Genomic DNA, 17,500 nt, shown 5'->3' on the forward strand with positions numbered 1-17,500 from the left:
CTATCATTACTATAAAAGACAGCAATCTGGTGTGTATGATAGAGTCATTACTAGGGGTGTCACAATATATCGTCCCACGAAATTTCGCGATAGTAAAACGTCACGATATGTATCGTTGAGATGAAATCTCATATCGTGATTTTTTTTTTTTTTTTTTTTTTTTTTTTTTTTTTTTTTTTCAAAAATAGACAAAGAAACGTCTTTGTTTTGAAAGTAGTTCAGTTGAACAAGTCTCTGAAGAGACACATGAGAAGTTATACAGGAGAGAAACCATTCAATTGAGTTTCTGGCAAAACTGTTTACTTGACAGGAAAAACTGAAGATGCATAAAAAATAGACTAAGAAAAGTCTTGTTGTTTGAGTTTGAAGAAAAACTGAAGATGCATAATGAGAATTTATACTGCTGAGAAACCTTTTAGTTCAAAGTAAATCTAAGTGACGGTGTAACTCATTCTATTTCAAGATAAGCCTTATCTCCAATCTCATGTTTTTTCTAGTTGTTATTGTAATAACAATTTCCCACAACAGCATGTTTTGTATTTGTGCATTTCAAATAAAATACTACTTTTCCAGTCATATATTGTCATTATTCAAGTTTAAAAAAATATTGTTAAAATCGTATCGTATCGTTATCGTGAACCCAGTGTATCGTGACACCCCTAGTCATTACCATTATCTGCTCCACTCTCCACTGCCCCTCTGTCATCGCTAATTACATCTGAGATCTTCAACATCCCACCCCGGCCATGGCTTTACTCAGGCACAGCGTATCCTTCAAAGGCCCATTACGACCTACTATGTGACATGTAGTGTTCTTTAATGCTCTATAACCTTAATGACACATGACCTTCACGGCCATTAAGCCCACCATTTAGCTAGTGTCACTGGTCATTTGCCACAGCTGAGCGCCATTTGTTCAGCATTTATTACCTGCGCCTGGTTATATCTCACAGACCATCCACTCATCCTGAGATCATTTCTAAGAATAACGCCATGTTGAACTGAGAGTAAAATAAGATACTGGTCGGCAGGAGGGGAGAGCGGGGGGGGGGGGGGGGCGTCATAGAGAGGAAGAGAGGAAATGCCCTGTTAGGGTGCTTTCACACTGGCGCCCCCGGTACCGTTCCCGAGCACACTTGTCCCCAAATTGACCCCAGTTTCGGAACGTTTGATGAGTGTGAACGTTGCGTTCCGTTCCGTTCCGTTCCGTTCCGTTCCGTTCCGCGCCCGGGCGTGCAACGGGGGGGAACCGTGACAGGATCCACTTAAAAAGGTGATCTGGGGAACGCTTTGGTGTGCCCGGGCACGGAACACTTGCAAATGTGAAAGCCAACCGTTCCGAACCACATAGACAACACACGGAGTGAGGATACACTGCAGGCATAGTTGATGATGACGCAAGTGCACTCTGTTCCGTTTCCGAGCGCGGAAGAATTGTTGTAATGTGAAAGCTGACCAGCGGGGAAGAGGGGGGGGGGGGTTAATCGTTGCCCGGGCGCGGAATGGAACGGAACGAAAGCGATTGTTCCAAGTGAGAAAGCACCCTTAGTCCTCCAGCATTTTGCTAACTCCTCTCCCCCTCTGTTCTCCCCGCGTTCTTCTCTTTTTTTGTGCTCCCCATCCCCCCCTTCCTCCCTGTCCATATCCATCTTCATTCAGGTCTAATCGTTAGCTGTTCTGGGCTCCCATTACAATTAGCCGTCCATCTGGGTGGCGGTGGAGAGACAGCCGCTGATCTATCTCACTGCACAAAGGGAAGATACATGAGGATGCCACTAGTTGCTGTGGGTGGCAGGCAGGGCGCCACACACAGCAGCAACAGCACCATGACTCTCCTGCCTGCGCCACTGTCTTTTGTTCCACAATGAATTGGACACCGGGAATAAAGTCCTTTTCTGGTTTGATGATGCACGAGCCAATCAAGTGATAGTAGGAGGAGATCTTTGTTCTGAGACTAATTGGCAGTGTGCAGAGGGTACCGCATTTAGCTCTTCCTCGTAGCCTATTTTGCATAAAGTTAAGGATATCCGCAGGAAGTTCTAATTACAATTTCTGAATAGGACACCTGAGAGAGTAAGATTTAAATGAAAAATCACAAAGGGCAAGTGATGCAGTGGGATAAAAAGTGAGAGAGAGAGAGAGAGAGAGAGAGAGAGAGAGAGAGAGAGAGAGAGAGAGAGAGAGGAGGGGGGGGCAGGAAATAATATCAGCTTATCAACCTTATTTTTGAATGCCCCACTGTAAAAAATAATTGTGGGTACAAGGTCCGGTTTAACGTGACTTATTGTTGCAGCTTGCCATTTCCTTTGTTATACTCGGCTGCAGACCCGAATTATAAACCGGAAACTGGAGTACGTTATAAAAGTTATAAATATAGTCACGTTATAAACAACTAACCAACGCTGGGGGTCCGTATGGAAACAGTGTTACTCGAAATGGTTAAAAGTTCAATCAATTTGGTCATTCAGTGGCGTTTTACTGCCATGTAAAGTAACTATTACGCTAGCCACTAGCATTAGCCACAGTAGCCGACTACCCACAATGCAGTACGTTATCCCAGCACCCGAACGACACGGCTGTAGAGCAGAATGGCTCTGCTGTAAAATCCTCATAGACGTTTTTTTTTGTCAAGTTAAAAACAGTCTATTACACCGGAAGAAGCACCCATCAGGCATCATCATGGCAGCTAGAAATAAGGTGGATAGCTTCAAAATTGTATGTCTTGTCTCAAAAAGCAGTCTCTCCACAGTTTCCTGTACGTCTCTTTGTGTAGGCACAATGAACAAGTATGTACAGGCAGTGAGCAAATCTCCTTAGCTAGAGCTGTCAGACAGTAAGTCGGGAGTCTGGACCCAAATGCCACACGGCTTCACTTGTTGTTTTAGGCGCTTGTTGTACAGATGAGAACAGCTAAGCCGAAAGGCTAACAAACCTAAACGGCTGGCAGGTGAAGGGAACAGAGAATCCCAAATCTGGCAGGTAACACGTCTTTGAAGACTACGGCACGGAAACAACACAGAAGATCTGACAAATACTTAGAGGGGAACGCAGACTATGCACAGACACACACACACACACACACACACACACACACACACACACACACACACACACACACACACACGCATTGAGACTAATGAGAAACCGAGAACAGCTGGCTGGATGGGATGGGGCTGGGAGCTGATTGGCTGATGGCAGGCAGGTGGAGGCGGAACAAAGTCACAGGCCTAATTGGCTGATGGCTGACAGGTGTGTAGGTGCAGGAGGAGAGAACTCCGAAGCCATTTGCTGAGGTTGACTAGTTTCATGGCTATTCCATAATGTCGGAGCAGCTTCCACAGAATGTTTCTGTCTCTAGGCCATCAAAAGCCTTTTCAAAGTCAAACTTTATGAACAGTCTGCTTTTCAATGCATTGCTCCACACTTATTCTGAGCGATGCAATGTGATCTGTACAGGAGTTCCGGACTTCCGAAAACCTGCTTGTTCCTTCCTGAATATCTTGCCCAGTGATTCTTGCATTCTATCCAAGATGAGTTGGCTGAGGATTCTGCTGGGGACTGACAGGGGGACTGAGAGAAGCATGCATGCAGGCCAGTCTGGTGGCAGGACAGGTCTGGAGGACCACCGGAGACACTCTGGACTGAGGATGGGCAGGCTGCTGGAAAAGCATCGTTGGAGGTCAGGTTGTGGGTTGGGCGGAGACGGCAGACGGATGGTCAGTGAGGTCTGGCTGGGATTGACTGGGTGGCTCAGTGGTTAACACTGTTGCCTCACAGCAAAAAAAGTCCTGTGTTCAAACCCGGGTTCAAACCCCGATCCATCCCAGGTCCTTTCTGTGTGGAGTTTGTATGTTCTCCCTGTGTTTGTTTGGGTTTCCTCCCACCATCAAAGACATGTATGTTAGGTTAATACTCCTGTCAGTGCCCCTGACCAAGGCACTAGCAATCGAACTGGAGTTGGGAAGCTGAGTCTGTGTGGTGCTGGGCAGCTGAGACTGTGTGGTGCTGGGCAGCTGAGACTGTGTGGTGCTGGGCAGCTGAGTCTGTGTGACGCTGGGCAGCTGAGTCTGTGTGGTGCTGCAGCTGAGTCTGTGTGGTGCTGGGCAGCTGAGTCTGTGTGGTGCTGGGCAGCTGAGACTGTGTGGTGCTGGGCAGCTGAGACTGTGTGGTGCTGGGCAGCTGAGACTGTGTGGTGCTGGGCAGCTGAGACTGTGTGGTGCTGGGCAGCTGAGTCTGTGTGGTGCTGGGCAGCTGAGACTGTGTGGTGCTGGGCAGCTGAGTCTGTGTGGTGCTGGGCAGCTGAGACTGTGTGGTGCTGGGCAGCTGAGTCTGTGTGGTGCTGGGCAGCTGAGACTGTGTGGTGCTGGGCAGCTGAGTCTGTGTGGTGCTGGGCAGCTGAGTCTGTGTGGTGCTGGGCAGCTGAGACTGTGTGGTGCTGGGCAGCTGAGTCTCTATAGCACAAAAGCAGCTGAGACTGTGTGGTGCTGGGCAGCTGAGACTGTGTGGTGCTGGGCAGCTGAGACTGTGTGGTGCTGGGCAGCTGAGTCTGTGTGGTGCTGGGCAGCTGAGTCTGTGTGGTGCTGGGCAGCTGAGACTGTGTGGTGCTGGGCAGCTGAGTCTCTATAGCACAAAAGCAGCTGAGACTGTGTGGTGCTGGGCAGCTGAGACTGTGTGGTGCTGGGCAGCTGAGTCTGTGTGGTGCTGGGCAGCTGAGTCTCTATAGCACAAAAGCAGCTGAGAGAGCTGAGATGGTGTTGGGAGTCATGGGGACCCCGTCTCCTTCTGGAGGCCCCACGGTATCCCGTGAAAATGGCACGGCGGCTCCCTTCAAAGGGTGAACGCTGCTGGACGTCAGGATGGCTCAACCCAGAGGGCAAAGCAGGAACTACAGGGCAGGGCCTGGGAGGAACAAAGGGAAAACACAGAGAGAAGACTGGGGCCCAATTCCAGTTCGCCCCCTTACTGACTCACCCCCTTAAAGGCGCGTTCACGTGAAGGGAGTGAGGGTTTAGGGATGTCCCACGCTGAAATCGCAAAGTGAATGAGGGCTCAGAGTGAGCCCTTTCTTCCCCCTTACCGTAAGGGAGCAGCTATGGCCACTTACGGAAAGGGAATTGCCCACAATGCATAGCGTTGTGACGTATAAACGAGGAAGGCTGCAAATATCTGTCAAAAAATAAAGAACACACGCGCGAAACGAACGCAGTGTTTGCGAGTGCGCTGGAATGCCTTAATTGACAATGAAACATTACATTAATAGGGATTTCAGATTAGACAAAAATATTATATCAGAGGAATGCAAGTAGTTATTTTACACAATCCTAGAATAATCATCGATCATTTCTATTACAATTGCAATCCACAACTTTTTTGATGAATGAGAAATAGTTTTACCGAATCTGTATTGTACAGTATTGACATTGTGTATAATGTTGGGTGACATGTCATTATTATGCTTATTTTAATTATAATTACACATGTTGCAGATTGCAGATTTTGCAGTAGGCTACATTTATTTTTAAATGACCTGTTGTCCACTCTGTAGAGCCAGAGCCTGGATGAGAACAGACTCATCAGGGAGTCTATCCCTCAAAGCGTCTTGACAATAAACAATATATAGCGAGCCCCAAACCTGCCAGAGTCAACATCATCTTGTCAAGTGCAAAGGGCTCTGCTGTCCCAATCCTCCTATTTATCCAATGTGGATCCCTTCCACACTTGATGACTCAACCACTTTCAGACCACTTCCATTAGAGGGACTGAGGGTTCAGGGCTTGAGTCTTTAGGGGGCGGATTGGAATTGGGCCTGAGAGAGTTGGAGGTAGACGCACAGGTGACTGCAGGGCTGATGAGAGGAGGGAAGGTCTGAGGACACCTGGTGGATGGCTAAAGGCTGGCAGGCCTGAGGAGATGAAGGAGTGGTTGAACCAGGAAACTGAGGAGCAGATTATAACAGCCTTAACTATAGCCAAAAGATACAAGTAAAAGGGAATTAATAGTCCAGAACGAAGTGATTAGTCTGAGTATAACGAATGTTTGTGAGCACTTATTTTAGCTGTTCATTATGTTTTATTATTGCAACGTGTTCACCTTTCTCTAATAAACACATTCATTTTGTTCTGTAATTGGCCACTTCAACCTACTCACACAGAAGGGAGGAGGTTTATCCTTCTCTAATTTTACACCCATTTCTCCTTAATTCTGCTTAATTTACAGTTCAGTGGGTAGTAGTTGTGGGTACAAAGACAAATGTGTCTACAGATGAGCAGTGAACTGTGTGGGCTTTTTCTTCGCCTTTTTTTTTTCTTTACTGCACAGTAAATCATGAATCTACAGTATTAGGACCACAGGCTCTAAACAATAAACATATCTCTCACTGTTTGCCCCCCATTATTGTTGCCTGTCCTAAACAAAATTTCCATCTTTATCTGAATTTACCACTTCCTTGACCTCAAACGACATAGCAAAATGTCTCTCTCTCTCTCTCTCTCTCTCTCTCTCTCTCTCTCTCTCTCTCTCTCTCTCTCTCTCTCTCTCTCTCCCCCCCCACCGTTTGTGTACTTCTCCTTGTTCTCTGCTGCACCACCCGTCAAGTTGCGTCCGTTACCTATGCCTACCTGTACTGTCTTTTCAAAATAAAATCACTTACATGTTCATGGGAATTTGGGAAATGACAAAATAAAAGCAATCTAGCAATTAAATACATTACAAATGAGCCTACACGTGTGAACTGCACTGTGCCTTGGGGTCATTTACAGTGTGGTCCATTTTACAGTCTGTGACTTCAAATGAGAGGTTGTCAGACTTTAGTCTTTTCAAAGTCTTTTCAAAGTCTTCCAGTGTGTGGTAGGTCTTACAGTTTGTGACTAAAAACTTAACGACTTGTTGTCTTTAGATGTGAGCTGCTGTCAGAGTGTGTCAGACTTTAGGCTTTTAAAAGTAGTTTCTAAGTTTTTCTAGTGTATGGTAGGCGTAACGTATGTTGCTTTACAGTAACACACACACACACACACACACACACACACACACCTGGCTGAGTACCGGTATGTTTGCCCTTCTAGACCACCAATCACAGTTCAGTGGGTAGTTCTAGTGCCCACAAATGTACGCACACAAAGAAAGAATGTAGTGTACAGATGAGCGGTGAACTGTGTGGACTTCTTCACAGGAAATTATGAATCCAGCCCCAGGATGAGAGCTGCAGGCTCTAAACACATCTCTCTCTCTCATTGTTTGCTCCCATAATTCCCTGTTCTGTGAAAAGTCCATTTCCATCTTACTTTCCCCACTTTCACTGAAAGTCTTTTGTCTTGGTTTTGACGAGTGGTCTGTCCTCAAACGGCACAGCAAAATGACTAAATGTCTCATGTCTATTGGATCTTACATTGCCAAAGCAAAGTATATATAGTAACACTTACTAATTACAAAAACAAAAACAGAAAAACAAAAAGACATTTTGTTACCCAGTAACATAGTCACAAAATCTGAAGATCTCTCTCTCTCTCTCTCTCTCTCTCTCTCTCTGTCTCTCTGTGTCTCTCTCTCTCTCTCTCTCTCTCTCTCTCTGTCTCTCTGTGTGTGTCTCTCTCTCTCTCTCTCTCTCTCTCTCTCTCTCTCTCATATTGCACCAGTATTTCGTGTTTGTAGTCCTCTCCAAGTTGAAGAAGTCAAAAGGTGGGGCTGACTCCTGGGCTGAGCGGGGTTTTGCCCTTCTAGATAATCAATAATGTTGTCTGCACAAAGCCAGAAGACAGACCAAACGGAGAGAGATGAAGGCATCTTGACAGGAGGATTTCACTCACTATGAATGGTGTCCTTTGTAAGACTGGGTGAGCAGCCTTCCTGCAGAGCGCCTCTGTACCTCTCTGCTGTCTGTATAGAGGAGCTAATCCAGGCTTAGCACATGTATTTTCCCTCTGAGTGGTGTCAGGCCTAGCTAAGCTCTCCTTGCTGCACAGGCAGATGTCTGTATAGGCCAGGGCCCAGTTGAACAAAGCACCTTAGGTTAAGATTTCCCTTAGTTAAGGTGTCCATGAAATAGAATCGGCTGCACAAACCACCCTGAAATCTTGTGCTTATGTTTTCCATAAAATGTTTAACCTCATGGAGAACCTTATGTTTTGTGCAGCCGATTCTATTTTATGGACACCTTAACTCTGACCCTAAGGTCAATCTTAGGGTGTCTGAGGGCTTGGATTGGCTTTCTTCCCTCACTGACACCAGATGGACTTTTCTATCAGAGAGAGAGAGAGAGAGAGAGAGAGAGAGAGAGAGAGAGAGAGAGAGAGAGAGAGAGAGAGAGAGAGAGAGAGAGAGAGAGAGAGAGAGAGAGAGAGAGAGAGAGAGAGAGAGAGAGAGAGAGAGAGAGAGAGAGAGAGAGAGAGAGAGAGATATATATATATATACTGGTGTCCTGTTTTGGTGCTGGAGAAAGCCCTGGTTGGCAATGTTCACGTCATTGAACTACACTACATGCATGAGCCAAGGCTTAAAGACTACCGATAATATTAAACATGTTTGATTTTGTCTGAACGTCAAGATGAGATGAGGACTGAGTCCAGACAGCTGGACTGAGTTTTATCACCACCTTACACCAAACCATGGAGGTGACGGGAGCGCGCCACAACAACTCCAGCTAAACTCTCCTGATTTGATCCCCACATTGGCAATTTGTCTGCGACAGAGGAACCGCTTGAAAAGTCTTTTGGTGTAAGGTCAGTACTCAGTATTAGCCTCTCAAGTATATTCTGCTCTACTAGAGTTTAGAGAAAGTAAGTGGCTTATTTCCCTGTGGCAGAAAGGTCATCATCAACATGTAGAAAAGCGACCGTTTAAATAAATGAGTGGCAAGTCCAAAAGAAAAACCAAAAGCACTTCCATAGCTATTAAGGTGTGTGCGTGCCCGCGTGCGTGTGTGTGTGTGCGTGTGTGTGTGTGTGTGTGTGTGGACTTTCTTGTCTGATGCTCTCCTCTTTCATTGGTGTGGCTGTGAGGCAGACCTGAGGCAGGGCTTAATCTGGTCCCTTAGCTCCATTGCTCCACTTCTAACTGAGCCAAATCTGATACGTGCAATTTAACAAAGTTGTAACTCACCAGGTGCCATGAATTTAAACTTTTACTCTCAGCTCAAAACGTCACTTCTATCATAGAACTTGCTGCTGGCTGTGCTCAGTGTACTATGGCATTGTTGGCTAAGTGGATATCTAACTTTTTCTTTTTTGTTCTTTCTTTTCTTTCCTTATCATTTTGAGGATATGCCAGTTTGGGTCTCAGCTGGCAGCAAATGATGTTAAATGAAGCATTGTGTTTGCTTGTATCATTAGCCAGAATTTTGGAAGCCTGCTAGATCGCGCCTCCATGACAACAAAGACGGAAAGAAAACGTGTCTGGATCAATATATTGGATCAATATATTGACACTTGAGATATGTGGAAAACCTCTGGACCGTTTCAAGCAGCAACATTGAACATCGAACATTTGATTGGTTGGACGGTGTCCATTATTTTTTGATGTTTCTGACTAGTTTTGAAAAACTCCTGCACACCGTCTCGCTTACTGCTGAAAGATATCTTACGATGTTTCGGTCTGTCCGACCTTCGTCACGTATATGGGTAGCATCACAATAATATATATTGGAGCTGCCTCAATCATCCAATCAGAGGACCACAGAGACTGGTCTGGCTGATGAGGAGCTGGTTTCCTATACATGCAGTTGAGCAAAGTTGCAATCTGGCAATCCATCGGTATTCAAAAATAATAAAAGTATATATATTTTTTAATCTTTTGGGGCAAGCATGAATAACCAAAAAAAAATAACGCGGCCCTTTATGCTGATTTTACAGAGCCCTATTATCCGGATTTTCTTCAACCACGCCGACAGATTTTCATGCAAACCGAAAATATGTCTTGAGGGATTAGCAAAGTTGTAACTCACCAGATGCCACGAATTTTACATGTATAATATACTCTCAGCAAAACATTTAACTTCTAACATAACTTACTGGCTGTGCTCAATGTAGTATGATGTTGGAGCCAAGCGCATTTCTAACTGTTTGTTTGTTTTATCATTTGAGGAGATGCCAGTTTGGATCCCTCAGCTGGCAGCAAGTAATGTTAAATGAAGCATTTGTGTTGGCTTGCATCATTCTCCAGCATTTCTGAAGCCTGATTGATCCAAGATCGGCTCCGTGGCAGGAAGAAGGAATACAGAGGGAGGGGAAAAAACATGTCTGGATCGATATATTGACACTCGGGGTGTGAGGAAAACCTCTGGACCGTCTCAAGCAACAATATTGAAGATCGGACATGTGATTAGTTAGAGGGTGTCCATTATTTAGGATGTTTGGGAGCAGAAAGCTGCTGTGTTACCAGGTGGTATAGTTTCCAGGAGTAACATCATCTCTATTGCATTAGAATTGCATGCTTTTAATGGGACAGAAGTGACTGTGTTTCCGGCTAATAGTCGGACCCTTTTTACCTGTTACCAAGGAAACGGAGGTATTGCGAGTAAAGTGTTTTGGATTTAAATATGAAAAGTGTGAAAACGCTATTATCTTTGGTAAGTGGCCAGCGTATAAGTGGGATAATAATCTGGTGTGGATATTTGGATGGACTGCAGAATTGTGCCTCGGTGTCATCGCTTCAAATCATTTAACAAAGTCGTGCCTTTTTATGGCGGCTCTTTCTGTGACCTCTGACCCCGAGAAGTGTCTCTGTGGCAGAAAATACTGCCTCAGCACAGCACACACACACGCACACACACACACACACGCACACACACACACACACACACACACACACACACACACACACACACACACACACACACACACACACACACACACACACACGTACACACACACACACACACACACACACAGCACAGCACAGCACACACGTACACACACACACATACACACACACACACACACACACACACACACACACAGCACAGCACACACAGTGCAGAGAGATTGTTTCCATTTCGTGATTGCAATCTTCTCTAACAGAACTGAGCAATTTACTCTCAACACTGTCTCTCTGTGTGTGTGTGTGTGTGTGTGTGTGTGTGTGTGTGTGGTGTGTGTGTGTGTGTGTGTGTGTGTGTGTGTGTCCAAGTTTGTGTCTTTGCGTGTGTATGTGTGTGACTGTATCTGTGTCTGCGTGTTAGAATGTCCGTGCTCTTTCTCCCCATGCACCTTCAACATGCTAGTGTGTTAGTGTGTGTGTGTCTCTGTGTGTGTGTGTGTGTGTGTGTGTGTGTGTGTGTGTATGTGTGTATGTGTGTATGTGTGTGTGTGTGTGTGTGTGTGTGTGTGTGTGTGTGTGTGCGCGCGTGCGTGCGTGCGTGCGTTTGTGCGTTAATGAAAGCCTTTTTTTCCATGGCTTCCTTACCCTCCTGTTTGCTCTCAATGATCCTTCAGCAGCAATTCAGGCTCAATCTGTCGTGCGCACGGTGGTTGTGCCTGGGAGCACAGATGGGCCTTAGACACGGGCGCCGGGCTCCCAAAGGCCCCGCGAATCCATCAGGCAACAGCAGAAGTAGATTCAATCTAGTGCGACAAGTTCTTAACACCTCCTCCATTACCCCTGATGCTGCTGCTGCCTGGCAACCGTCACCGCGGCACGTCACGTCACAGCCTCCTGTTTGCACGACGATGACCCCCGGAGAGACAATCCCATTCGCCGAGCTCAATGGCGGAACATATAGAGAAGGGTTATCCCAAAGGCTTGTGGGAATGCTGTGCCAGCACAAAGGTACATAGGTGTCAGAGTGTGATGGCACTAAAGAGAGCGAGGAATACCTGTCAAGGAGAACAGGGAGGGAGGTGAGGGAGGGAGGGAGGGAGGTGAGGGAGGGAGGGAGGTGAGGGAGCGAGGGAGGGAGGGAGGGAGGGAGAGAGGGAGGGAGGGAGAGAGGGAGCGAGGTGAGGGAGGAGAGGCAAAGCCAACAGAGACAAAAGATAAAGATGCCGATTCAGCACAAGAATGAGAAGGGAGTTAGTCGGGCATCTTGGTGTTAAGTCACGCCCTCTTGGTGGGGGGGGCGGGGGGCGGGTTCGGGGTGAAAGGTCAGAGTGAAATGTTCTCTGGTCTCTCCTGACTCTGAAATATAGCTGAATCGCTTGGTTTGGCAAAGTAAAACTCTTTTTAGAAGGATTTTATGAAACGGCTATGGGAAAATGAATGTGGAATGAAATCCCTTAGGAGGGTGTGACATAGGCAGTGGTTATCAAACTGTTTTGGCTTCAGTAGCTCCTTTCCCTGATTTCTGAATCCAACTACCCCCTGTACCTGATTACAACATTTTGCTTAGAAAACTGCCAGAGAAAACTACAGCATAGGAATATATTAGAAAATGAAAGAACTGTGTGTGTGTGTGTGTGTGTGTGTGTGTGTGTGTGTGTGTGTGTGTGTGTGTGTGTGTGTGTGCGTGCGTGTGCGCGTGCGCGTGCGTGTGTGTGTGTGTGTTTCTGTGTGTGTTTCTGTGTGTGATTAATTAATATTAGCAACCCTGTTTATCCCTCTTCAATTTTAAATGTAACAGTTTAGAGTCCTAAAGCATTAGTAAGAGTGAGCTAACTGCCGGCCAATCTTTAAATGGAGCCCAAGCGGAGGGACAAGCCTGTATTACCATATATTACCATAACTCTCGCTGTGCCAGAGTCAGAGTGGGCTTATTTAAGCAGGTATTTCTGCTGATATATGGAGCCTATGTTAATTAGGTTGTGTAAACAGGACATGCATGCACGCATGCATGCATAAACACAGGCAGACAGGCACACACACACACACACGCGCGCATACACACACACACACACACACACGCACGCACACACACTGTGTATTAACCCCTCAGCAGGGTGTGGTAAACCTATTTCTCTTTGATGAATACTTGACTGCGTTCTACGTGTGGCAAAGCAAGTACACGGAGGAAATGCACGCGCTTTGTGGCTGCGCCTCGCCCCGCACGCAGCAGGCGACTTTGGCAGGACAATGGCAGACCTTTGAGATCAGATCACACTATTCTGTAGAAGCAGGTTCACTGAGAGAGGCCACAGTGTCTCTCTTCCTCCCTGGGTTGCAGCTCGCAGACCACATGCAGTATAAGTTATTGATGGATGGGGAGTTCACTCTAAAGGATTCCTTTGTATCTCTCCTTCAGCCTCTTGTTTTTGTGCGTCTTTGTTCTCTCGACTGCTTCAGAGGAGTGACGCTGGGAAGAGAGACGGTGTGAGGAGAGACGCTGGGAAGAGAGACGGTGTGAGGAGAGACACTGGGAAGAGAGAGGCTGTGAGGAGAGACACTGGGAAGAGAGACACTGTGAGGAGAGACACTGGGAAGAAAGAGAGACACTGTGAGGAGAGACACTGGGAAGAGAGAGACTGTGAGGAGAGACACTGGGAAGAGAGAGACTGTGAGGAGAGACGCTGGGAAGAGAGAGACTGTGAGGAGAGACACTGGGAAGAGAGAGGCTGTAAGGAGAGACACTGGGAAGAGAGAGACTGTGAGGAGAGACGCTGGGAAGAGAGGCTGTGAGGAGAGACACTGGGAAGAGAGAGGCTGTGAGGAGAGACACTGGGAAGAGAGAGACTGTGAGGAGAGACACTGGGAAGAGAGACGGTGTGAGGAGAGACACTGGGAAGAGAGAGACTGTGAGGAGAGACACTGGGAAGAGAGAGTCTGTGAGGAGAGACACTGGGAAGAGAGAGTCTGTGAGGAGAGACACTGGGAAGAGAGAGGCTGTGAGGAGAGACACTGGGAAGAGAGAGTCTGTGAGGAGAGACACTGGGAAGAGAGAGGCTGTGAGGAGAGACACTGGGAAGAGAGAGTCTGTGAGGAGAGACACTGGGAAGAGAGAGTCTGTGAGGAGAGACACTGGGAAGAGAGAGTCTGTGAGGAGAGACACTGGGAAGAGAGAGTCTGTGAGGAGAGACACTGGGAAGAGAGAGACTGTGAGGAGAGACACTGGGAAGAGAGAGACTGTGAAGAGAGACACTGGGAAGAGAGAGTCTGTGAGGAGAGACACTGGGAAGAGAGAGACTGTGAGGAGAGACACTGGGAAGAGAGAGTCTGTGAGGAGAGACACTGGGAAGAGAGAGACTGTGAGGAGAGACACTGGGAAGAGAGAGGCTGTGAGGAGAGACACTGGGAAGAGAGAGACTGTGAAGAGAGACACTGGGAAGAGAGAGGCTGTGAGGAGAGACACTGGGAAGAGAGAGTCTGTGAAGAGAGACACTGGGAAGAGAGAGTCTGTGAGGAGAGACACTGGGAAGAGAGAGGCTGTGAGGAGAGACACTGGGAAGAGAGAGTCTGTGAGGAGAGACACTGGGAAGAGAGAGACTGTGAGGAGAGACACTGGGAAGAGAGAGTCTGTGAGGAGAGACACTGGGAAGAGAGAGGCTGTGAGGAGAGACACTGGGAAGAGAGACGGTGTGAGGAGAGACACTGGGAAGAGAGAGTCTGTGAGGAGAGACACTGGGAAGAGAGAGGCTGTGAGGAGAGACACTGGGAAGAGAGACGGTGTGAGGAGAGACACTGGGAAGAGAGACACTGGGAAGAGACAGGCTGTGAGGAGAGACACTGGGAAGAGAGACGCTGTGAGGAGAGACACTGGGAAGAGAGAGGCTGTGAGGAGAGACACTGGGAAGAGAGACACTGGGAAGAGACAGGCTGTGAGGAGAGACACTAGGAAGAGAGACACTGGGAAGAGAGACACTGGGAAGAGAGAGACTGTGAGGAGAGACACTGGGAAGAGAGACACTGGGAAGAGAGACACTGGGAAGAGAGAGGCTGTGAGGAGAGACACTGGGAAGAGAGACGCTGTGAGGAGAGTACGGTGTGAGGAGAGGCTGTGCTCTGCCCCAGCCGAGCGCTAACGCGTTTGATTAGTAAAGATGTATTCAAGCCGACGCTAACGTAGCGGGTCAGGACTGGAGATGTAGAGCATTATGGGCCTGGACATGTCCCTGATTTATTTTAAATAAACAGAACCCAGGCGGTTGGCGATGGAGCAAAAGTCCAATTCCTAACATAGCAGCACAAACCAAGCCCGTTAGATTAGATACAGTATTTCCAATACAGGGTGACACTTTAACACCACTGTAATTCATATTAGATTTGCCAGCAGCACTACTCCTAGCTGTCAACCAAGGGAATGAGTCGTCATGTGGTCACCATAAATCATCCAGCAGTATCACAGGAGAGCAGAGTCAATGCTTTTAGTGGGACGTGTTTGAACTAGAAGATCCCACCTGAAGTTCACGCACGCTAAAGTACCCTTACTCAATCCAGTGGGTGTTGTCAGAATGATACCCAGTCATTTTTGATGTGGTCAAGGGAGGCAATGACTGACGAGTGGTTTCCATGGTTTCTTGTTTTTTTGCAGAAAGCCCGCTTGGCCAGGATACGAATAAACAAGGCGGGCACCTCCAACGCCTTCCTCCATAGCAAACGCAATGGCCTCTTCAACGACGCCCTGGAGCTCACGGTAAGACCGGCCTCTGACCCGCAGACACCACAGCACCTTTTGTGAGGATTAACTCAAACCTGGCTTTTCATCCTTCCAACAGAACCAAACCCTGACCTCAGTCCATCTCACAGAGTTTACAAAGTGCTTTGACACTCAAAATAAAAGCAGACTAGGCTACCGACTGAAGACGTAAAAACACAATAGATCATAAAAAGGTGATAAAAAAAAAGCTGATAAACGATACAAAGACACCATAAAAAGCAAGTCTATAAAAATGGGTTTTAAGAAGTAATTTAAAGGAAGTAAGTGATTCTGTGAGCCTGATCTCCTCAGGCAGGTCGCTCCAAAAGCCCCGGAGGCCCGGATGGAAAAGGCACCGCTTTGGCACCGCCAGAAGGGCCCCATCTGAGGAGCTAAGGCTCACATAGCCAGAGCAAAACATGCATAACATGTGTGTTTTGGGAATCTACTGATCTCTTATCAGTAATAAGAGTTGTTTTCTCCTATTCTGGCTTAGGTTTTTGTTGTTGTTGTGGATGATTTCAGTAAGTAAGCAGATGAGAGACCTTGCTGACCTCTCCTTTCACGATCAGTTCTTAATGCAGACAGCATGTCGTCAGAGCGGCTCACTGTGATCAGAGTAGATCAGCACGGCCCCTTTATATGAGCATATGTGAGCCCAGCTGAGGAACAGACTCCAGGCAACGCAGCAGCAAATGTGAACACAACTCAAGGATGTTGTTGCCTCACTAAAATGTTGCACTTCACGAGCGCTGCATTGGCCTGTGGCAGTCACGGCACCAAAACAAAAAACAACTGCTCTCTCTCTCTCTGTCTCTATATCTCTCTATCTCTCTCTCCCTCTCTCTCTCTCTCTATCTCTCTCTCCCTCTCTCTCTCATTCTCTCTCCCCCCCCCCCCCCTCTCTCTCTGTCTCTCTATCTCTCTCTCCCTCTATCTCTCATTCTCTCTCTCTCTCTCTCCCATTCTCTCTCCCCCTCTCTCTCTCTCCCTATCTCTCTCTCTCTCATTCTCTCTCTCTCTCTCCCATTCTCTCTCCCTCTCTCTCTCTCTCTCAGTGACAAAAACAGAATGATATCAGCATGCTCAAACTTAAATAGAATTACCATAAAAACCTGCGGTTTTCTTTTAAAAATCCAACCAGTAGCATTTTCAATAATAGTGCATCATTATCACTATTTCACTTTTCTAATTTCTACTTATTTACATATATATAATATAGCCATTTGAATTCATGAGCAGTCAGTCACCTTTACTGTCTTAACTGTCATTTCCTGTGTCACATAATTTTTTCAAACATTCATTTGGTCAGTTTGGAATAAAAAATAGCACCGGTTAATTAAAAGTCTCACTACAGGTAGTAACTACAGATTCCTGCTGGCTGCTCATGTCAGAGGTCAGCTGTTAATCGGCTACGTGTGCTTAACAGTGAAAATAAGATGGTGATTGTTATCAAACTGAAATATCCCTACAATGTAACATCTGCTATAAACATGTACAGTAAAGTACAGTACAGTGTGGTGTGTTTGGTTGCTCAGCAGATCTAGCTGCTTCCACTCTGTAGTGTACGGTGGCCACCTGTGATGAGCCATAGTCCAGTCACAGCTATAGGGGAGGACAGAAATAACACACCTGTGTTTTTACTGCTGCGTTAGGCACCACGGACACAGGTGAGCACCATCTTGGCGAGGGCGAACCGCGTCATCAGCGCAGGAATATACCCTCTCAGCAAAAGAGGCTTGTGCTCACGACACCAGACGCTCGCTTAACACGCAGAAATTGCCACCACAAATCTTCCAAACATGTCATTTGACTTCACTTTTCGGCAGCGCTGCAGGATCAGGGCAGTATTTCTCAGCGTTGTGTTTTATAAACAACTCTCGCACAGATTCTACTGAGGAAGACTGATGCAAGCCGCTGAAAGCCTGTATATCTGGAACATCGCTGCGCTTCTGACAAGCACAATGATGCCATTCTGCAATGCACTGAAAAGAAATGTTCCAAGGC

General features: G+C 46.9%; 1 protein-coding gene across 1 annotated transcript in view; it reads left to right on the plus strand.

Annotated features, from left to right (window-relative positions):
• Positions 1-17,500, plus strand: part of kcnd3 (potassium voltage-gated channel, Shal-related subfamily, member 3) — a gene marked incomplete at its 3' end in the record, with an annotated part of 164,463 nt that overhangs the window by 141,737 nt on the left and 5,226 nt on the right. The window contains exon 3 of the mRNA XM_083640948.1: positions 15,389-15,490. Within this exon, the coding sequence (XP_083497074.1) occupies positions 15,389-15,490 (102 nt within the window). The remainder of the gene's footprint in view (positions 1-15,388; positions 15,491-17,500) is intronic.

Source organism: Poromitra crassiceps (genome assembly GCF_964638095.1).
Source record: "Poromitra crassiceps genome assembly, chromosome: 8".
NCBI classification, from domain to species: Eukaryota; Metazoa; Chordata; class Actinopteri; order Beryciformes; family Melamphaidae; genus Poromitra; species Poromitra crassiceps.